Below are 23184 nucleotides of genomic sequence, written 5' to 3' on the forward strand. Positions count from 1 at the left end.
TAATCACGTTGTCCAATGTTACACTTTTGCTCTGTTTCATTATTTTATTAAAATATTGGTTAAAACTTTCCTTTTGTCCCCCCCCCCCCCCCCCACACACACACACACACTGATGATCTGTATAAAAACGTGACATTTAATATTGTAGGTCACATAACAACAACCACAACAACGATATTAATAGTGATACTAAGCTATTTAAAATGAATTGACTACTGTCCTTTTTCCCCACACATACTATATATATTATTGTTATGTTTATTTTTAACCACTTGAAATTTCCTTCGTTATTCCATGCTGTAAGTTACTACAGTAGTTTTGAAATGTCTAAGTTGATAGAAAATGCTATGTTTAGTATTATGTACAATGAACAGCGACGTTGGAATTTGAAAAAGCTAGTCATAATTAATTATGTACATAAAGAAAACGATAAGAATATTTTTGTTTTAAATCTTATGTTCAACTTTGTTGGGTTGGCGGGAGGGAATGCTCACCAATTTTTTTTTATGTGACCTTAAAACTGCTAAGCATATCATAACTGATGATACAATATAAATCTCCATATTAAGACCATGTCTATTAACGAGCTACTCTCGATTCACTAATATCAAAACCTACATTAGCTCGGCCATTTACCTTTCGACCGACCGTTCACAATTGCGCCAAATGTCCACAATCAAAATTACGCACCCTTTTCTCTTTGGCATTAACCACTCCATTCAAAATTCCATAGCACCACCACCACCCCCACCCGCCTGCTACCGATTTGATCGGGATACTGGTGTTCCCTTGCACCTGCCAGTGCAGGCGGGTCCCTCCTCTCCCCTCCCCCCCCCCCACCTTTCCTGTCATGGACGGAGGAGCCGGCTTTTGTGCCCACGACAGGCGTGTGCTACAACAGCTTGTTCTGAATGTGCACGTAAAACACTATGACCTGACCTGACCTGACCATGTCTATTTGTTTATTTTGGGGGGCGGAACGTAGCCCTATGGTAGAGCACTCGCTTGATGCACGTTCGGTCTGGGATCGATCCTTGTCGGTGGGCCCATTGTACTATTTTTCACTTCAGCCAGAGCACCACGACTGGTACATCAAAGGCCATGGTATGCATGTGATGAGCTGTCTGTAGACTACTTGCTATAGTGATGACAAAATTTAGAGGGTTTCCTCTCTAAGACTATGTGTCAAAATTACCAAATGTTTGACATACGTAAGCTGATGATTGATAAATCAATGTGCTCTAGTGGTGTCGTTAAAACAAAACAAACTAAAAACTTAATGTTAGAACAAGTGTCCGTGTTTCACAAATAGAAACTGTCCATAGCTTTTATTTGGCCGGTTTTAAAAGACCGAAGAACACCCCAAGTGATGACGTTCTATGCATATGGCGGCAATACGGAAACCAATAATCAATATGAGCATAACAAGTTCCCCATTTACATTTATTATGTTGAACATCAGCCATAGCGCATTACGTGATACGTTCTGTAATCATGTTCAGCGATAGTGTGGTGTTACAACAGCACCGATATACAGACCCGTAGTGATCCATCGCCGTTTTGCTACCGGTTGTGGTTGAATCTGTTTTCACTACGGTATTCTTTTAACAAAATACAAGATTCAGGTGATTTTGTAAGGTTTCCTTTGCATACTAATTTGTAGAGTGCATTGACCGTAAACTGTTGTTTACTTTAAAGCAATCACTGCTACTGTCAAATGCAGAATGGCTTTAACTAAAATATTCTATGGATGTGTTGGTTTTGCGTTATTAACCCAGCTAGTCATAAGTATAAAGAACAAAACGTTGACAGTTGGAGGTATTTTTCCAATGTCTGGTAGTTGGGCAGGAGGACAGGCATGTCTGCCAGCTGTATTAATGGCACTGGAGGATGTGAACAACAGGACTGATATTTTGCCCGACTATCACTTAGAAATGGAGTATAATGACAGCCAGGTTAGTATACTGTACTTCCATTGTATGAACATTACTTGAATTCCATAATCTATGATATAACAAAACGACACTTTTAATTTTTATTTTTTAAATATCAACCTAACCCCCCCCCCCCCCCCCCCCAAAAAAAAAAAAAAAGAGGAGAAAAAATAAAATCTTTACATTTAGACAATTTGGAAAAATATCCGCCCGGTCCCCCCCCCCCCTCCCCTAACCCTAACCCTAACCTTAACCCCAACCCCAACCCCAACCCCAACCCCAACCCCAACCCTAACCCTAACCCTAACCCTAACCCCTAACCCAAAATAATAATGGAGGGGACCGGGCGGATATTATACCGACAATTTTAGCTAGATTCCTATTTTATATTTTAAACCATTAAAAAGTGTTATATCATTTTTATTTTATATATTTTCAGTGTATGCCTGGTCTCGGCACCAAGGTGTTATACCAGCTGTTGTACGAACCACCAACCAAAATCATGTTGCTGTCTGGATGCAGCATTGTTTCTACATTCGTTGCTCAAGCTGCCAAGATGTGGAACCTGGTTGTGGTGAGCCATTAGTTGTGTCTTGTTTTTTTTTGGTTTTTTTATCACTGTAGAGCACTTACCGGGTATCATTGAATTCAAATCCACCCCACCCCCATCATAATCAGTGCACCATGATTGGTACATCAAATCGTAATGTGAATAAGTGGAGAAAATATATAAAAGATCCCCGGTTGCCCTCTGTGTCTTTGCCTCTGGATAACATAAATAAATGTTTAATTTCATCTTTCTGTAAGTAAATAGCTTCTTACATTTAGCTCATTTAATGAGTCCCCCACCCCCTTTTTGATGTTGATTTTTTTTTTATTATTCAGATTCAATTTGACTACAAATTTTGCCAAATAACTAATAATATTTTTCCATTTTACTTCTTATTTCAGTTGGCTTATGGATCCAGCTCACCAGCACTGTCCAACAGGGAGAGGTTTCCTACGTTCTTCAGGACTCACCCATCTGCAACACTTCACAACCCAACAAGGGTTAAAGTCTTAAAGCGATTCCACTGGGCTCGGATTGCAACCATACATGAAACTGAAGAACTCTTTTCATCTGTATGTTTTGTAGATGGCCTCTGTGTTAAATACATGTATTTACTTGTAAAAATTCTAAAGTTATTATTTTTATCTTTATATTATACTTCTCCTCTTATTGAACTAGTTATGTTAAAAAAAAGCAATTATATTCATCTAATCATTGTTATTGTGTATCAGTTCTATAGCATTCATTAAGAAATAAGCTGGATTAAGCACTTCTAATTATCATAAATCAGTGCAGTCTTATTGTTAAAGCAGCCATGCTAAATATGTTTGCTCATACTTACCCTTAAATTTGATTGGTCAGCAACTCCTGCAAGTAAGAAAATTTCCACGGCAAAAAAATATTCCGTAAAAAAAATTCAAATATTGTCCACAGTAAAAAAAAAGTACTGTGGAGAATGAAAAATTCAGGGGTTGCAATTGCTGTGATATAAAATGTGTGTCAAAATAATCCTTTCAATACTTTGATTTTCTCTTTACAGACAATTGAAGATCTTGAAACCCGAGTGAAGTCTGCAGGGATTGAGATTGCGATTCGGCAAAGTTTCTTACGAGACCCAGCAAATGCTGTCAGAACTCTGAAGGTAATTTTGATGTTTGCAACATATTTATTTTATTTCACAAAACATTAGTACATTTCCTCAACACTTTTTGAAAGCCCAAAACCATTACATTTATTTGTATTACTATTTCAAATAATTAGTAACATATACCTCACAATACAATTTTATTTTGTTTAAACTTTATTATCCCCAGGTCAGTGACAATGTCAGGGTTACCTCATAATAGAGTTTTATTCTAGCAGTTTGTTACTTTTTACTTAGATCTTGTATTTACTTGTTTATGTTATTTGATTTTCAGAAGCAAGATGCTCGTATTATTGTTGGTGTGTTCTATGAAGATATGGCGAGAAGAGTGTTCTGTCAGGTAAAGAAAATTTGACCAAAGAGAATATAAAACAAATTTTACACATCAATGTTTTAATAAACATTGATTCAAATGTAATTAAAATGGACCATGTGTTTAAAAGGCTGGGGTGGTAAACACTTGGTGGGGGAGGAAGGGTGATAAAAATTGTTCTTTTCTTTTTTTAAGTGTTCGTATTATTGTTGGTGTGTTCTATGAAGATATGGCGAGAAGGGTGTTCTGTCAGGTAAAGAAAATTTGACGAAAGAGAATATAAAACAAATTTTACACATCAATGTTTTAATACTCATTGATTCAAATGTAATTAAAATGGACCATGTGTTTAAAAGGCTGGGGTGGTAAACACTTGGTGGGGGAGGAAGGGTGATAAAAATTGTTCTTTTCTTTTTTTAAGTGTAAAATTTATATTTTACTACCATGACTTAGTAAAGTTATCTTAATATTATTTCAATATAATTCATGTTAAATGAAACACAGTTTAGAGACAGCCTATATTATCCACCAAATGGTTTGTTGTTTGTATTATATAGACCTTTAATGTTTTTTGTTTTAAATATATCTCTTATATTAAGATTCATTATGTCAGTTATTTGAATCAACATGCACTTTCTCACCAGGTTTATAAAGAGAAGTTGTATGGAAAGAAGTATGTCTGGTTTATCATTGGCTGGTATCCTGACAACTGGTACAAGGTTCCTGATGACAGCATTGACTGCACGGTGGAGCAGATGGAGGAGGCCCTCGAGGGACACTTCACAACGGAGGCTGTCATTCTGCACCAGGAGCCCACAGTTACCGACGTCGGCATGGTAAAGCTCTTCTTTGATTTTTACGATTAGATTTTGAATGACGTGCTTTGTTTAGAAGAATATATATATATATGTGTGTGTGTGTGTGTATGTATATATATATATACAGTCGAATCCACTTTATTGCATATCGGTTTATAGCATAAATCGGCTATTTGCATATAATTCGGCTGCACAGAACCATTTAGCATTAAATCAATACAAATTATGTTGCATATTTGAATAGCTTTATAAAGACAAACATCGGTTAATTGCATACAAAACCAAAAAAATCTAGAAAATTCCATCATATAATGTTTCACAAACCTTTAATATTTTACCAGAAACAATTGTAATTGCACAGAGAATAAAGCAGAATGTTCCATGTTGATTAAAAACTAATATTAAAAGAAGAAAAAAGTAAAAGCTGTTACTAAAACAGGCGATGTACAATGTTGACATCTCACGCAAGAAGACTCATTGTAGTGCTTATAGCAATGTGTTCAAGTGTTTATTGCAGTAATCCTGGGACCATTATTGCATCATTTCAGAATTTCAGATGTAATTGGTCCTTTGTTACAAAATTACTAAAAACAATACTGACAACGGAACTCCGTTGATAGAAAACAAACTTCCCTGCAGTAGTGGAATAGTCCTTAAAGCCTTTGACACCACTGAAAGATAGACTTGGCCAAGGCAATTGTGTCCTAGAATAAATTTAATAAAGTTAATTAAATAGGATTAGTTTTTACTGTAATTTGTATGTCCCATTTGAACCACCGTATTTTAAGTTAACATTAATTATCACTGCTATTTATTTATGTTAAAACAATAATTAAAAAAACTTATAAAAACTGCAGCTAACTGCATCACTGGCATTGTTTGAGACACTTACCATGTCTGAGGTAAAATGTTCACAACTATGAACTAATCCAATCGTTCACGCCTTCTCAGCGTATTACTAGTTGTCAATTAATTCATTGTTACAGCCACTCAACAGTCTATGTGATAGCAATTGGCTTGCTCCATGAAAGAAATAAACATCATTTTTGTTTTTGACTTGGGAAGGCTTCATCAAAGAAACTACCAGCCAGAGTGAAATTGACAAGTGTTACAATGTTATAATCTGTTACACTGCATGGGGGGTGGGGGGACTTTGATTTCATGTTATTACATTTGAGTTGAATCCTTTGTAGTTTTCTTTCAAGAGGTTTGACCCTTCAGTAAACATAGCAGAACAAAATATGTTTAACTCAAAGCCAAATAAATAATTTTTACAACATTCATATTGGGTCTTTGTTTCTAGAATAAGACATCTGGAGTAGGGAAGGCAGTCTAGTTGGGGGGGGGGGGGGATAAGCCAGATTTTAATTTGTATATGGAATAGAAAAAACCCACATACATTTTTGGGGGAGGGGAGCAGGCACAGGCTTCTCCCCTGGTTCCTACAGGGGGGGAGGAGGGGTGGACACAGGCCTGGCTTACATCGTGTTAATAATTTTATTCATTATTAAATATTTTTAATTTTCTAATTAATTAATGAAATAAGCAAAATAAACACTGTACTTCTTATATTTCGTTCAATGCACAATAGCATCTCTAACAAAATATACTGTAACATTATTATACTAGCAGAAATCGGTTGATTATTAACAGTTGCTAATTTAAGCTATGTTTATTTCGCCCGCATGTGGACATTGTGCTCTGCCAAGTAACACGGTTTCACTACTCAACACCCCTCAGAACAATAGGTGTGAACTGGAAAAGCTGTGTGCAACAAACTGCAATGGCAATGCAAAATTAAAAATATTTGATCTTACAACATTTATACTGTTATTTTATTTATTATTATTTTAAAATATATGTATAAACAAATGAAATGCATACATGTATCAGCATTCAGACAATGTTCTGCAGTCAAGAATAAGATAGACTGTCCACAAGGCATTTGTAAAGTTTACTGTTGGTTATAATCTGGAAGTGGGGCTCTATCGGATAATCCGTTATACCGGTTATTAGCATAAATTTGACACGCACTGGGGCTATGCAATTAAGTGGATTTGACTGTGTATATATATTTGCATTTTGTTTCTCATTCGATGGAGCATTAATGTAACCTGTAGCAGAGGCTATTTTCTGTATGGGTGATGTTATGACCTAAGATTATTGTCATATTTTCATGTCATAGCTGAATCTTATGAACATACTAGATATGGTAGTTATACTTATGGCAACTACAGTATTTGATAAGTAACAGTGTTCTTGCTGGGTGAAAATTAAAGGAGGGCGGCCATGTGGCACCACGCCCTTCAAAAAAAATATTAAAAAAAAATTTGTGTGTTGGTCGATTTTCTGGAAAGACATACTCCTTATTTTGCCTCAGTATTTGATACAAAAAAGTTGATACAAAATACAAGCCGACTCATCTTTTAATTGAACTGAAGATGTTGTCGGTCTGACATTCACGGGCAGTTCCAGTTTTGCTGAACCGATTAAAATTTTAATATTATTTTAATGAATCGATCGCTTTGATATTGCCAGCTGATAAAAAGTAGTTTCCTTTTTGTAAAGATAGTGTATATATTAGTTGGCACCCAAGATAAATGATTTTAATGATAAACACTACCACTTCCATTGTTTTTATAAGCGGTGATATCCCCCAAAAATGAAAAGTTTATAATATTTTATAAAGTATTGCTGAATAAACAGAATGACAGAAATGACAGAAAGTAAAAATCATCAGTTATAACCAATTAAATCTGCAATTGAGGAAAAAATATCAGACGATAATTAGTGGAAAGTTCATTCTGACTGTTCTGATCACGTGACAGATTTGGCGCCAAATTAGTAGTTTTATAGTCGGAGATTGCTGAATTCATAAAAAATTAAATGTTTTCATTGCTCAAATAAAACTTTTATTGTGTGTATCAAACATACAAATGGATCAGGTATGGGATAAAATAGAGGATGTTAAAAATACTGTAATGTTATGTTACAGTAACTGTTGTAAGCTACTGAAGCTTTTCGTCAGTTACTTTTTCGTATACACAACGTAGCTTGTTTCCTTTGATGTCCAGTGTGCAGACAGATCAGTTTTTTTGTGTGTGGAAAAAAGTGTGCATTTGGAAATAGCTGAGATAGGTGCTGTAAAATATAGTAGGGTGCGGGAAAATAAAGAGGGGCGCAGAAAAATAAAGGAGGGTGACAGAACGTAAAAAGAGGGCGGAGAAATGCAATAGCAGGGCAGGCCGCCCTGCTTAAACCGAGCAAGAACACTGAGTAAAATGTTTGATAGTGATCAATTTTCATTATAATTTATGTATTGTATTTGTCCTGTGTATTTTTATGTCTGATAACTTTAGGTTCTTGCTGGTATGTCCTTTCAAAATCAAGTCATTCTTTCTTATGTATATAATTTTAAAGTTCTTTTAAAAAAAAAATTCAGTTTGTCAGTTTGAAGCTATATTTTTAGCAATGTTTCAGTCATGATAATTGTCATGTATAGTTTCATTATAATAAACAGCATATTTCTAACAGCTGGGTTTCTTATTCATCTGTATGGTCCTCACATATATTAGATTTATTCCATTTTTAAAAAGAAACAACTTTTTCTTAAAACTATTTAACTTGCAGACTGCCAAACAGTTCACTGCAAGACTGAACAAAATGCTGAATGTGACAAAAGAAGAAACCAACAAGATCGGTGGCTATCCAGAAGCTCCCCTGGCGTACGATGCTGTCTGGGCACTGGCCCTTGCTCTCAACAGAACAGCAACCAGGTGGGGTATTTTTTGTTTTTTTTGTTAACTTTCTCACTTATGTTTCAAAAGCAGGAAAGGTTATTTGAATTACAGAGGATTGTACAGCCTGGATCAGGTTGATGTCTATAGTCATTATCAACTGTAGTTTCAACATTTCTGTCATTGTCTTTATAGTATTTTTGTTGAATATTTCTATAGTAATGATCGGCTTTTCTTAATATTCTTCAGAACCATCTACAATCATAATTCTGTTTGTAGCTTCAGGTTTTTTCCACCCTCCTTATTCAGTGGACTCTGCACCATAAGATTTATATTTCTGCCCTTAACTGAATGCAGAGTCATAAGGGAGGAAATGGACTCCATAGCTGCAGTTGAAGATATTTTGGGGATTCCACGATAAAAGATTTTATTGCAATGGAGAATAGTGAATTTGGAGCAATGCACTGAAAGACAAGATGACCATATTGAAAAATGCAGATGAAAAATGAGACACGGCTATAGTAAAAAATAGCTTGAGTTATGGATGTTTTGAATGCCCATCATGTACATACATTTTTTTTTTTTTTTTTTTTTCTCAGGCTGGCTGAGAAAGGTGTACGGTTAGAAGATTTTGACTATTACAACAAGGACATCACATCTGAAATATATTCTGCCATGAATATAACAAAGTTTTTGGGGGTTTCTGTAAGATATTTCAAAACTTTTTTTTACTGAATAAATTTAGCAATTTATTTTAATAAGCAGTTCAGATAGTTACAGTTGTGCGTTTTGTTCATGTTCTCTGTTATGTATGTAGGTACAAGAAAAAATAAGGAGATTACAAGTAAATTCAAATGTCATAATACTAGTTTTATCTGCTAAAGTATACAGTTCTTGGGTAAATATATAGAAAATATTTCATGTTTTTTGTCAAATATGATTTATATCTCATCGAGTGAAGTTTGCAATCATATCTCACGAGTCGCACTTGAGATATAAATCATATTTGACAAAAAACATGAAATTTTCTATTTATTATATAAATTTGGGCAATTATCCTTTATTTTTAAAATGCCAGCAGCAAAATAGTTCTGGCTTTCTTACAGTGAAGATAACACTTTTTACAGTGATGATAACACATTTTAGAGTGAAATAGTGAAATTTATAAAAACTGATAACACTTTTATTTCACTGATATTTGAAGATATTTCACTAAATGTTATATAATAAATAACTATATTCATATGTACATGGAATCTATTGAGTGAACAGTTGAGTGAAAAGAAATGTATCGTAACAATTTGTATTTTATTTGAGCAGTTTCAATATATTGCATATCTATCTGCAGGGCAACGTTGCATTTTCCTCACAAGGTGATCGTATTGCTTGGACTCAAGTGGAACAGTTCATAAGTAAGTTACAATATCCAGTCACGGGGCAGAACGTAGCCTAGTGGTAAAGCTTCGCTTGATGCGCAGTCGGTCTAGGATCGATCCCTGTAGGTGGGCCCATTAGGTTATTTCTCGTCCAAACCAGTGCACCACAACTGGTATATGAAAGGTCATGGTATGTGCTATCCTGTCTGTGGGATGGTGCATTTAAAAAATCCTTTGCTACTAATGAATTTATTTTAGCGGGTTTCCTCTCTATGACTGTCAAAATGACCGTGTATATGACATCCAATAGCTGATAATGAATAAATCAATGTGCTCTAGTAGTGTCGTTAAACAAAACAAACTTTATATCCAGTCACATGAACGCCATCTTCTATTGGCTGAATCAGTTACCAGAAATTTTAAATTTCATTTGTTTCACAGTATGACAATAATAGTTACTTTAACAACAGTGATATGTTTGTTGTAATGGTGTCGTATCCGAGATATATGAAATATAAATCCAGCAGTGGGTTTCGGGGGTCGAACACCCCACCCCACCCCTATGCTCAAGCAAATTTATTTTTTCAATCCATTTACTGGGGGATATGTCTTGAACCCCCCCCCCCCCCCCCCCCCCCCCCCCCCCCCCCCCCCCCCCCCGATAAACTTCGCTCACCACAATCTAACACTAAACACACTAAAATTCTTGAAAATGCACCTGAAATCTAATCAAGTTTTCAAAAGTTTAATTTAATTTTAATGTAACCAATTTAACTATGAAGAGACAGTCTTAAAATCGAGATGAATTTGATCACTGGAGGAACCATTGGTCTGGCAGATGAAAATACATGTATTTGAAGGCCTGAACCCGTTAGAGGGAGGGGACGGGATTTAGCTCAGTTAGGATCGAACCACCTCAGTGGATCCATTCAACTGAAAGTGCACCACAACTGACATCCAATAGTCGATGATTAATTAATCAATGTGCTCTAGTGGTGTCGTTAAACAAAACAAACTTTAACTGTTAGAGGGGTTGAAAGGCACGCTCCCAGAAATATTTGTGAATATCAGGTGTTAAAATATAGCATTTATAGCTTCAGAGCATTTATAGCCGTCTGAGCATTTATAGCCGCCTGACCGGCCTCGGTGGCGTCGTGGCAGGCCATCGGTCTACAGGCTGGTAGGTACTGGGTTCGGATCTCAGTCGAGGCATGGGATTTTTAATCGAGATACCGACTCCAAACCCTGAGTGAGTGCTCCGCAAGGCTCAATGGGTAGGTGTAAACCACTTGCACCGACCAGTGATCCATAACTGGTTCAACAAAGGCCATGGTTTGTGCTATCCTGCCTGTGGGAAGCGCAAATAAAAGATCCCTTGCTGTCTGTCGTAAAAAGAGTAGCCTATGTGGCGACAGCGGGTTTCCTCTAAAAAAAAACAGTGTCAGAATGACCATATGTTTGACGTCCAATAGCCGATGATAAGATAAAAAATCAATGTGCTCTAGTGGCGTCGTTAAATAAAAACAAACAAACAAATTATAGCCGCCTGAGCACAGTTGGGGTAGGGGAGCATCGCCTCCTGTTCTGTAGCACCTGTTGATTGTAATTCTGACTTGTTTTTTTAATGTAGAGAATACTGTACATATTCTAATGGCAACATACCTTTACAGATGGGACATACCACAAGCTGGGATACTATGATGCAATGGCTGATAACCTGACTTGGTTTGGAAAAGAAAAATGGATTGGTAAGTATTAAAAATAAATAGTGTCAAAATGGAATGGTCTCTATTGTCTCAGGAAAACCTGAAAATCAGTCAGTATACTTCTAGTCAGGACTTTTGGGAAGAGTTGAAAATAATCAGATAAATTTAATCATAATGAAGTTTTGAAATAGATTGAAAATGTGAACCATAAGAAACAGTTTGGTGGAAGGGGGATGGGTTTATTTTGAGCATTTATTTTGCCATGGAACTTTTGATTTTCTGTGTCACTGTTCTTAATTAAATTTTTTGGTTGTAATACTGAACCAGCTCGGTGGCGCAGTGGTTAAGCCATCGGACTACAGGCTGGTAGTACAGGGTTCACAGCCCGGTACCGGCTTCAACCTGGAGCGAGTTCTTAAGGGATCAATGGGTAGGTGTAAGGCCACTACACCCTCTTCTCTTTCACTAACCACTAACAACTAACCCACTCTCCTGGACAGACAGCCTAGATAGCTGAGGTGTGTGCCAAGGACAGCATGCTTGAACCTTAGTTGGATATAAGCACGAAAATAAGTTCACATGAAATGTAATGCTGACAAAATAAACTCCTTTCTTACACATTAACTACAAAAATGCCATGGAGACTATTTTCATCCACAACATATTTTTTGTCATGGTCATTTTCTTAGAAATTATCTGTAAAATATTTATATTCAAACCAAGAGGAGGAAATAAAACAAAAAAGAAACTCTTTCTAAGATAAAAAAATCTGAAAACAAATATTATATGTGTGTGAATTAGGGTTAGTATTTCTGTTCCACATGAATTTATTCTTATGAGTAAGTTCTGTTTATATTCAGTAGATACTCTGGGTTTTTTCCAGGAGGTAAGCCGCCACCTGATCGGACGCGTGTTATTGACCACCTGCGAGTCGTCTCGAAGCTGCTCTATTTTGCTATGTGTGGTCTTGCTGCTTTGGGAATAGTCGCTGGAGTAATCTGTCTCATCTTCAACTATCTTAACAGACAGAGGCGGTTGGTGATATACATTCCATAGACATTTTAGTGTGAATAATCAACCCTGTTAAGAAGGGTAAAGCTGTACAACAGTCACATGTATACAGTTACTTGACCTACATATTAAGGTTACCTGTTTATTAAGGCTAGGCCTCAAGGCCAACTTTATAGGCAGTGTTGATTGTATACACAGGCGTAGGAAGGTGCCAAAAGATGTGTGTGGGAGGCATATATATATATATATATATATATATATATATATATATATATATATATAAATGCATGTATAAATATATAAAAACCATCGCTGCTGCTACTTCCCCGCTTCCTACGCCAGTGTTATATCATAAATGAAGGAATATATTTGATAAATAACCTATGCATTTATCATACAATTTATGTTATATGTGGATTTTTTTTTTTTTTTAATCTCTCTCTTTTTTTTTATGTTGTTGATAGTGTAGTGTCCCCAAAATAAAAAGCAATTGTTATTTAATTCCACTTTTTTAGTCGATTGTCAACCAAGATGAACCAAGATGAACGTGTATTAATACATTCTTAATAATTTATGGCACCATCTTGAAATTCTTATGTCAAGTGCTGTTGCTAGTACAGCTATGTTTTTGAGATGTTAACGGTGATAGAAATAAGTAGAATTTGTTACTAGTCAACCGGACAATTACATCTAGAAATCTGCTTGTCCACCAATATTTTCACTTGTCCAAATGAGTTGTTACTTTTATTTAAATGCAACGACAATTTGTTTGGTTGCACAAAATGAAACATCATACATTTTTACTTGTCCACTGGACAACCACTGAGGTCCATCTTGTTTGTCCTAGCAGATTTTCACATGTCAGGACAAACAGCAAGTGCTTATTTCGGACACTGGTTAAACTTGTGTTTTGCAGCTGTGTAGCCTTGTCCCAGCCCAACATCAACAGTCTCACTGTGTGTAGCTGTATGTTTTTGAGATGTTAAAACTTGTGTTTTGCAGCTGTGTAGCCCTGTCCCAGCCCAACATCAACAGTCTGATTGTGTGCGGCTGTTTGTTTTTGACATGTTAAACTTGTGTTTTGCAGCTGTGTAACCCTGTCCCAGCCCAATATCAATAGTCTGTGTGCGGCTGTATGTTTTTGAGATGTTAAACTTGTGTTTTGCAGCTGTGTAGTCCTGTCCCAGCCCAATATCAATAGTCTGTGTGCGGCTGTATGTTTTTGAGATGTTAAACCTGTGTTTTGCAGCTGTGTAGCCCTGTCCCAGCCCAACATCAACAATCTGTGTGCGGCTGTATGTGTTTGACATGTTAAACTTGTGTTTTGCAGCTGTGTAGCCCTGTCCCAGCCCAACATCAACAGTCTGACTGTGTGCGGCTGTATGTGTTTGACATGTTAAACTTGTGTTTTGCAGCTGTGTAGCCCTGTCCCAGCCCAACATCAACAGTCTGACTGTGTGCGGCTGTATGCTCTGTCTCATGTGTATATTCCTGCTAGGGCTGGATGGGAAATTTGTCTCTCACACCACTTATCCAATTGTTTGCCAGGTAATTTAAGCAGTTTATATCTCATCATAGATTCTCTGCATTTAAAATACATCTTTTTTCTTGTATTTTTCTGAAAAGTACACACCTCTTTCTTTAATTCATTAGAAATTTTGTTCATTCTTGACTGAACTTGAAACAAAAATAAAAATAAAAATGTACTTTTCAATAATAGTATTTTCAAGTTGTAGGGCCACACCTAAGCTAAAATAACAGTATGAAAAGAATCGGGGCAGAGTAATATTAGGTCTTCTCCAGCTGGATAAAAATGGCACTTCTAAAGTAATGAATAATATTATGGTCATAGTCTGTGGATCGGCAATATCGCAATACGGCATTCATGGGGTATGTATTGATTATTGTCGAGTATGTGTTCAGATACCACATCGTTTCAGTGTTTCACACTAACCTAGTTTATACATGTGAATACTTGTGTTTCACAGACCTTACCGTAACATTTTTAGGGAAGTAATTAATATTTAATATTACCATATTGAGTATTGATATTTAATCCTTTTGTTGTATTATTTTTTAAATTCATATAATCAGAGGGAGATAAAAATTGCTCTCCTTGAATTGAACCAGGGCCGGATTTAGACCAATGGGGGGGGGGGGGGGGGGGGGAGCCGGGGCACTTCAGGTTCGGGGGCCCCTCAACATAGAAATTGAATTATATAACAAATTAAAAAATGAACTAATTTTATAATTATTAAATTTTTTTAAAAAGGAAGTCCTTTCTTTGAGGGGGGCCCCTCTGGCAGGAGAGCCCCGGGAAATATTGCCCCTTTGCCTCCTTATAAATCTGGCACTTCCTTGAACTAGTCTGAGAGGAGTGATGGGGAGCGAGGGTGATAACTTAAACAGTGAGGTGTGGTGTCAGACAAGTTAAATAGCTTCACTCTATAACTGCTTGTTTGGATTAATCCATGTTTGTGTTCGTTGATCAGGTCCGAGCCTGGCTGCTGTCCATTGGATTCACCCTCGGGTACGGGAGCATGTTCTCCAAGATCTGGACAGTACATCAGCTGACGACCACACGGAAGAAGGACAGGAAGGTCAGTTCTGTTCGGTTATTATTTAAAGTAGGTCTAGATACCCGGTATCATGATTGTGCTAAATATACTTGCAGAAGGAAATAAGAAATCACAAAATAAAAGTAAACGTTCAAAGTAGGCAAATTACTTTGCTATTAGTGAATTAAATTTTATCATACAATACTATGTGTTCCTTGCTTCTTTGTTTTTTTCATCAGTAATAGGTCAAGTATTAATATTCAGAGCTAAAGCTTTTTTTCACAATAAAGATCTATGGAATGTTAAGGTACTACCAAATCAAATCCCATAGACGACAATAGTAACATATGTGGCTAAAACTCCTACCTGCAGCATATCAATCAACATAAACACCACGGATATAAATACTACCACCCCTCACACTTAAAGTGAACCAGAAAAAATTGGGGGTCAAGCTGTTCGTTTCTGCAATAACGGGTAGCGTCTATGACTACCCTAGTTCCGCACAAAATTGGAGTACTGTTTTTTTACAGGTACCTCATACATGTTTTAAGCACAAGGCTACTTGACACATTGGTACTAGATGAAATAAAATTGCATTTTTTTTACCCAGATCAAACTATTATTTTTTACAACCAACACACTGACATTTATCACCAATCACAGGACTTGTGGTGTTCACTTCTCTATCAAAAGTTGGGTGCACCTTGAACTTTGACCCAGCCAGAAGTTATTTGGTTTAGTACTACCTATAGTCTAGGTCTGGGAAGTTATTGAGATGTTTAACAATTATGTAACATTAATGGCATCGGGTTTGACAGAACAAGTATACCGTTCTGAAAACAATTGATGCGCAAGGTCTAGATTCATGCTTGTATCATTAGCATCAATATATTAAAGGTTTACCTGATAATAAAGTTAGAACCAGACAAAACAAATTGTTTTGCTGAGTTGTAGTCAAATATCAGAAAATGACATTATTATTATTATTAGAAGCTATTTCCAACTTTCTAAAAATTATTGAAAATCATAAATAAAATAGCTTTTTTGGGGCTAAAAAGAAAAATGGCCCAAAAATAGTAATGTAATTTTTGATGATTTTCTCCAACTGCAGCTGTGTAATGATGTACCGAAAATCAACAAATGATATTATGTAATGAATAACAGTTTCATCCTTGTTTTCTAATATAAAGTTTGAAACATTTAGTATAGGTATTTTGTAAGACGTTTTACAGTGGTTAAGCAAAAGCAAAAGTAGGAATACAAAGCATACAGTAAAATCAATTTAAACCATATAGCTCATATTTAATAATTTTACTTTCTTACACACCCGTTGGTGAGAACGTCCTTCGTTATTTTTTATAACACATACTTGTTAACACATGTATGTTTGTTAACAATTTCAAGACATACGACTGGCTGCTCCTAGGTGATGACCAGGTCACTAATGCCATATATCCAGTGAAAAAAACAAAAACGTTTTAAAATCAAAAGCGATTACACTGTGACTTATAGTTAACCTGAAAATCATTTGTCTGTGTCACGTAAGTTAGCTACAAGGATTAAATAACTTTTTGTAGAGAAAGATGTTAAAATGTGCTTAAAACCTGACTCGGTAATTATAGTTTGGCTTTAAAAACATATGCAGAAATAACTGTTAGGCCTAGTGCTGCTACCATGTGTCAACAAGTTGTCTAATGTGTTGTCTTATTTACAAGTTGGGCTGGATGTAGCTCAGTGGTATAGTGCTTTGATAATGCTCCATCGGTTTTTGAGGATACGTAAGCAATAGAACACTACATTCATGTCCTTTAGATACCATTTATCTTACAACTCGTTGTTTAAAAACATATCCAACTCGCTTTCACTCGTTAAACACATTTTTAAAACAACTCATTGTAAGATAAACAGTATCTAACGGCCACTCTATTCTCTATATAACAGGGGTGGGAATTCTCCTCGGATCAGCTGTTTTACTCTCGTGGTACATTGCATTTCCTCGCATTTTAATCGTCTTTTCCTCCAAAATGTGTCAGATGGCACATATTTTAACCTAGGATTTCAAGAATTTCCGGGACCCCTCTAGATTTCCTCTTTTTTTTACAGTTCACCGATTTCCAGCCCAGATATAAAAGTTAATGTATAACGTGTGTGTGTTTTGGCAGGCTGTGGAGAGCTGGGAACTGTACATCGTGTTGGTGATTCTCCTGCTGCTGGACGTCGGGGTCCTCACTGCCTGGCAGATTCTTGATCCTCTACAGCGCAAGCTCGACTACTTCAGCCTGGAGGACCCGACGGACACCGATGAGGACATCCAGTACAAACCGCAACTCGAACAGTGCGACTCGGAAAACCTCACTGTCTGGCTCGGTAATTATCATTTGGCTTTAAAAACATATGCAGAAATAACTGTTACGCCTAGTGCTGCTACCATGTGTTAACAAGTTGTCCAGGCCCGTAGCCAGGATTTTGAGGGGGGGGGGGGGGGGGGGGGGGGGGGGGGTCGTTCAGGCTTATGCCTCACACACAAGTTACTTAGGTGGGTCCGGGGGCATATTGAGAAAAAAAAAGTCATTGGTGGGGCTATGGGCCTGTTGTCTAATGTGTTGTCTTATTTACAGATTGGGTGGGATGTCGCTCAGTGGTATAGTGCTTTGCTAATGTACAGTCGGTCTAGGCACTGGCATAGCCATGATTTTATATTTGGCCAACCCACACTGTATTTTATCAAATTTAATACATTTTTTTTGTTGTAAAGTTTGATGGGGGGGGGGGGGGGGGGGGGGGGCATGGTGTTGTCCCCCTGGCTATGCCACTGGGTTTAGGATCGATCCTCTTTGGTGGGCCCATTGGGTGGTATGTTCTGTACTGTATGTGGGATGATGCATATAAAAGATACTTTGTAGCTAATAAAAAAGAGTAGCCCTTTGAGTGGCAACAGCAGGTTTCTTCTAATTATCTCTCTGGTCCTTAACAAAATGTCCGATGCCATATAGCCTAAGCATTATTAAAATGTGTTTAGTGCATCATTAAGTAACACATTTCTCTCTCTCCCTCTATTTACAGGTATGTTGTATTTACAGGTGTGTTGTTTTATTTAAAGGTGTGTCGTTTTATTTACAGGTTTTACAGGTGTGTTGTTTTATTTAAAGGTGTGTCATTTTATTTACAGGTTTTACAGGGGTTTTTTTATTTTTATAGGTGTGTTTTTTTAATTTAAAGGTGTGTTGCTTTATTTACAGGTTTTACAGGTGTGTTTTATTTAAAGGTGTGTTGTATTATTTACAGGTTTTACAGGTGTGTTATTGTGTTTACAGGTGTGGTTTTATTTAAACGTGTGTTGGTTTTTTACAGGTGTGTTGTTTTATTTACAGGTGTGGTTTTATTTAAACGTGTCTTGGTTTATTTACAGGTTTTACAGGTGCATTGTTTTATTTACAGGTGTGTTGTTTGGCTACAAGGGCATCTTACTGATCTTTGGCATCTTTTTGGCATACGAGACGAGAAGTGTAAAACTGAAACAAGTGAATGACTCACGATTCGTTGGTATGAGCATCTACAATGTTGTTGTGAGTACTGCCTCTTTATACTTACCTACATGAGACTGGCACCTCCCTCCCCCAACTCCTACACCAAAATTGTTTGTTTCAAATTTAAAAAACCTATTCTTGAAAAGAATGTAGTTATGGTAGTCCATGACTAAAGATTCTGTGTTTAATTCTATCAACTTTATTTGTTAGACAGACCATATTTCAAACATCTTGTGATACTACCGGTATAACAGAGTGGAAAAGTATCTTGGTCATTGGTGTGTTCAATAGAAGTGTGATGGGAGTGAAAATGAATTATTTTTTTAAAATTATTTATATTGTCTTTGTATTTTTAATTATTGTCTTTGAAAACCTGAACACAGTAATCATAAAAACAGCAAAAGATAAAAATAAAATCTTAAATTAAAAAATAGAATGTCTTGAAACATTTTAAGAACCGTATTGCACATAATAAGTAGGAAATGTGACCGTGTTTGGTTCCAGGGTGCCGGTTAACCACTGTTTGTTGTTCCATTGTGCTGTGTAACCAGTGTTTGGTTGTTCCATTGTGCTTGTTAACCAGTGTTTGTTGTTCCAGTGTGCTGGTTAACCACTGTCTGTTCCAGTGTGCTTGTTAACCACTGTCTGTTGTTCTGATGTGCTGGTTAACCAGTGTTTGTTGTTCCAGCATGCTGGTTAACCACTGTCTGTTGTTACAGCGTTCTGGTTAACCACTGTCTGTTGTTCCAGCGTGCTGGTTAACCACTGTCTGTTGTTCCAGCGTGCTAGTTAACCACTGTCTGTTGTTACAGTGTTCTGGTTAACCACTGTCTGTTGATACAGTGTTCTGGTTAACCACTTTCTGTTGTTCCAGCATGCTGGTTAACCACTGTCTGTTGTTCCAGCGTGCTGGTTAACCACTGTTTGTTATTCCAGTATGCTGTTTAACCACTGTTTGTTTTCCAGCTTGCTGTTTAACCACTGTTTGTTGTTGCAGGTTCTCTGTGTGATCACGGCTCCCATCAGTCTGATCATCAGTCACCAGGAGGATGCCACATTCGCGTTCTGCAGTTTGGCCATCGTCCTGTGCAGCTTTCTGTCAATGGGTCTTATTTTCGCACCAAAGGTATCACACACAGACGTCATTTTTCACCTTGTCTGATTTCGAAAAGAATCTGTTTTTATCACTTGGCAGAAAAGCTTTTCACAAGTATGTACTAGCAAAAATGCTATTACATTATTTAATTTTTTTCAGTGAAGAAATTATATGCTTACAGAAACTAACATCTTCAAGATACAAATCTAATAAAATGATTTCCTTAAATATTTAATATTTTGATAATCTTTGTATTCTATTAAAAAAAATATTATGATTTCTTGACATTTTTCTCAAAGTTACCATATTTCTGTTTGTCAACACACCAACAGAACACTGCTCTAAATGAAGGAAGGAAATGTTTTATTTAACGACGCACTCAATACATTTTATTTAAAGTTATATGGCATTAGACATATGGTTACGGATTAAGGACCACACAGATATTGAGAGAGGAAACCTGCTTTCGCCACTTCATGGGCTACTCTTTTCGATTAACAGCAAGGAATCTTTTATATGCACCATCCCACAGACAGGATAGTACATACCACAGCCTTTGTTACTCTTGTTTTGGAGCACTGACTGGAATGAGAAATAGCCCAATGGGTTCACATACAGGGATTGATCCTAGACCGATTGCACATCAAGTGAATGCTTTACCACTGGGCTACAATCCGCCCCTGCTCTAAATGAATCCCATCTAATGAATAGTTTGTAAAATATTGTTGCGGATTTAGCTTAGTTGGTAGGGCCCTCACTTGACGTGTCTGGATCATAAGATTGAACCTTCTCAGTAGACATGGGGCGAGACGTAGCCCAATGGTAAAGTGCTCGCTCGATGCGAGGTCGGTCTGGAATCAATCCCTGTCAGTGAGCCCATTGGGCTATTTCTCGTTCCAGCCAGTGCACCATGACTGGTATATCAAAGACCGTGGTATGTACTACCCTGTCTGTGGGATGGTGCATATAAAGGATCCATTGATGCTAATCGGAAAGAGTAGCCCATGAAGTGGCGACAGCGGGTTTCCTCTCAATATCTGTGTGGTCCTTAACCATATGTCTGACGTCATATAACCGTAAATAAAATGTGTTGAGTGCGTCGTTAAATAAAACATTTCCTTCCTTTCTCAGTGGACACATTCTCCGATTGGATTTGTTCCCCGTTACAACCACTGCCCCATGACTGGTATATCAAAGGCCATGGTATGTGCTGTTCTGCCTATGTGAAAGTGCATATAAAAGATACTTTGCAGTTTTGGGAAAAAGGTAGCGGGTTTCCTCTCTAAGACTATATGTCAGAATTACCATATGTTTGACATCCAGTAGCTGATGATCAATAAATCAATGTACTCTAGATGTGTCGTTAAACAAAACCAATTTTAACATTTTCTGTTCTGTCAGATGATTGAAATTGCGCGGAATCCCCAGAGAAATGGACAGGAGGTGCGGTCACTGACTGACTCGCTTGTCAGTCGAGAGGAAGAGGAGCGGCACCAGAGGCTTCTGGGAGAAAACGAGCAACTGAAAAAACAAATTGCAGAGGTGTTTTGGTGGACAAATTTTTTTTATATATATATCACTGACACTTTGAAAAAAATAAAAGTTACTTGCTGTTTTTTTGGTTTTGGTCTTGACCTGATAAAGTTTGTAGGCTTGTTAAATTAAGCTTGGATCAAAATAACTTTCTTCTATTATTATTTTAACACACATACTTCCAAGTGTTATCTTACATGTTTGGTGTTAATAGTAGATGAAGACTGCAACAGACATAATGATCCTGAACTTTGTAGATTTGTTTTAGTTAATATTTACCTTTTGGGCTACATGTAGGTGACTAGATAACAAGAAGAGATAACCAAGTTGGATTGTGGTTTATGTAGCGAGCATGTTATTATGACAGTATTTTATTTTCAACTGTATTATATTATTTAAGGTTTATGCATGCTGTCCTGGGCACACACTTGTGTGGTCTGAGAGTATTAATAAGTTACCAACAAAAAAGCCAGTGTAATGTCCTTAGACTTTACCCAATAAAAGTGTGTTTCAGTTTTGAAAAAAACAAAAGCATTCTTCATCCTTTTATCAAACATTTATATGAAATATCTATATTTAAAATTTTTAAAAATAACATTACAATTTGTAGATGGAAGACCGAGTCCGCGAACTCAATCTCCGTGTTCAGGAGAAAACTCAACAACGAGCCCAGCTGACCCAGGGAGTTAGCCCCGTCGTGGCCCCTAATAAGGTGATCGTGGACACTGGTGAGGTAGAAATGGAGGAGGATGACCCACCATCTACCGATGGAGTATCCCACTTCCACATAAATAAGCCAGAAGATGGCGGCATATTGGTCGACCCGAATTCCGACTCAGGATTGGCAAGTGGATCCTTTGCCAAGAGCTCAAAGACATCAGCTTCGGACTCGGAGCCTTTCTGCTAACGGTTTTCACTATGATTGCTGGGCTTGATCTTTCATACCCACTGAGGGTACATGTGTCAGAGTATATTTCTAATTTACCTGCAAATGTACTCTTCCAAAAAAGTAGTAGAACTCTAATAAGAATTTACAATTGCCAAAATTGTAAGGTATACTAGCTGTGGGGAATGGTTATATAATAATAATAGTGAATTAATTGGGCAAACATTGCAACCAGTAGTTCAGTATTACAGTAAATTTCGATCACCAAAGATTTTGAAGGATGATTGAGGTCAGAAGTGAAATTTGAAAGTTGATGTTTTTTTATCAGTAATTCGCAAATTCAAACAATAAAAATGACTAAAAACAAAACAATAACAACTGTATGATCAACAGAATGAAAAAGATTGACAGAAATAATGTTCCACAGTGATTAATCAACCTTCCTGGAAATTGTCAAAATCGAGAATGACACCCCACGCACATATACGAGGCAACTGCGTGATGCACGTGCAAACTATGGAATGTATTTCGGTGTGTTGATAAACAGACCTGAACGTTCTTTACTAGGATGTCTGTGGTCAAAACCTATGTTCGGTCTAATAGTTGATATTAACATTAATATTTCAGGTTCCCCTACTTATTTTGAAGAGTATATAATATGCCTCACATTATATATCCAAAAAATAAACTTAACCTAAATTGTTCGAATTGAACAAATAATCATGACCCAGTATTTTCAACAACAATGAATTACATTAGAGCTGGAAAAGTTTATTCCTGGAGCATAACATCATTTACATATGCCATCTCAATCCGAGATACTTAGGCAGAATGGAAATTGTATTCAGAATGTTGGGATTTTTTATCAGATTAATGGTGAACACAGGGACTGTTATATCATAGCTTGTTGTTTCACCTTGGTATTGTTTTTTCAAGAGTGAGGGTGAGAGATGAGTTGATGGTAAAAAGTCTGTATATATAAAAAAAAACAT

The 23184-nt window shown here is 36.8% G+C and overlaps 1 protein-coding gene across 1 annotated transcript; it reads left to right on the top strand.

The window, feature by feature from the left end:
* Positions 1-1395: 1395 nt before the first annotated feature.
* LOC121383983 (gamma-aminobutyric acid type B receptor subunit 1-like) lies at positions 1396-22601 on the top strand. Its single transcript, XM_041514117.1, has 18 exons — positions 1396-1955; positions 2374-2508; positions 2886-3056; positions 3524-3625; positions 3903-3968; positions 4586-4777; positions 8390-8535; positions 9096-9201; positions 9845-9908; positions 11543-11620; positions 12462-12612; positions 14005-14137; positions 15082-15189; positions 17313-17517; positions 18589-18716; positions 19675-19803; positions 21175-21315; positions 21917-22601. Exons 1-18 carry the CDS (start codon positions 1725-1727, stop codon positions 22211-22213), a joined length of 2583 nt encoding a protein of 860 aa, XP_041370051.1. The 5' UTR covers positions 1396-1724; the 3' UTR covers positions 22214-22601.
* The last annotated feature ends 583 nt before the right edge of the window (positions 22602-23184 follow it).

This window comes from Gigantopelta aegis, chromosome 10, assembly GCF_016097555.1.
Source record: "Gigantopelta aegis isolate Gae_Host chromosome 10, Gae_host_genome, whole genome shotgun sequence".
In the NCBI taxonomy this organism is placed as follows: domain Eukaryota; kingdom Metazoa; phylum Mollusca; class Gastropoda; order Neomphalida; family Peltospiridae; genus Gigantopelta; species Gigantopelta aegis.

Bases quoted from the DNA above. Each gene is read 5' to 3' on its own strand.
- LOC121383983 (XM_041514117.1), top strand. From the start codon at position 1,725: ATGGCTTTAACTAAAATATTCTATGGATGTGTTGGTTTTGCGTTATTA. The intron at 2,509-2,885 runs GTGAGCCATTAG...TTCTTATTTCAG, and splicing joins AGATGTGGAACCTGGTTGTG to TTGGCTTATGGATCCAGCTC. The intron at 4,778-8,389 runs GTAAAGCTCTTC...TTTAACTTGCAG, and splicing joins CAGTTACCGACGTCGGCATG to ACTGCCAAACAGTTCACTGC.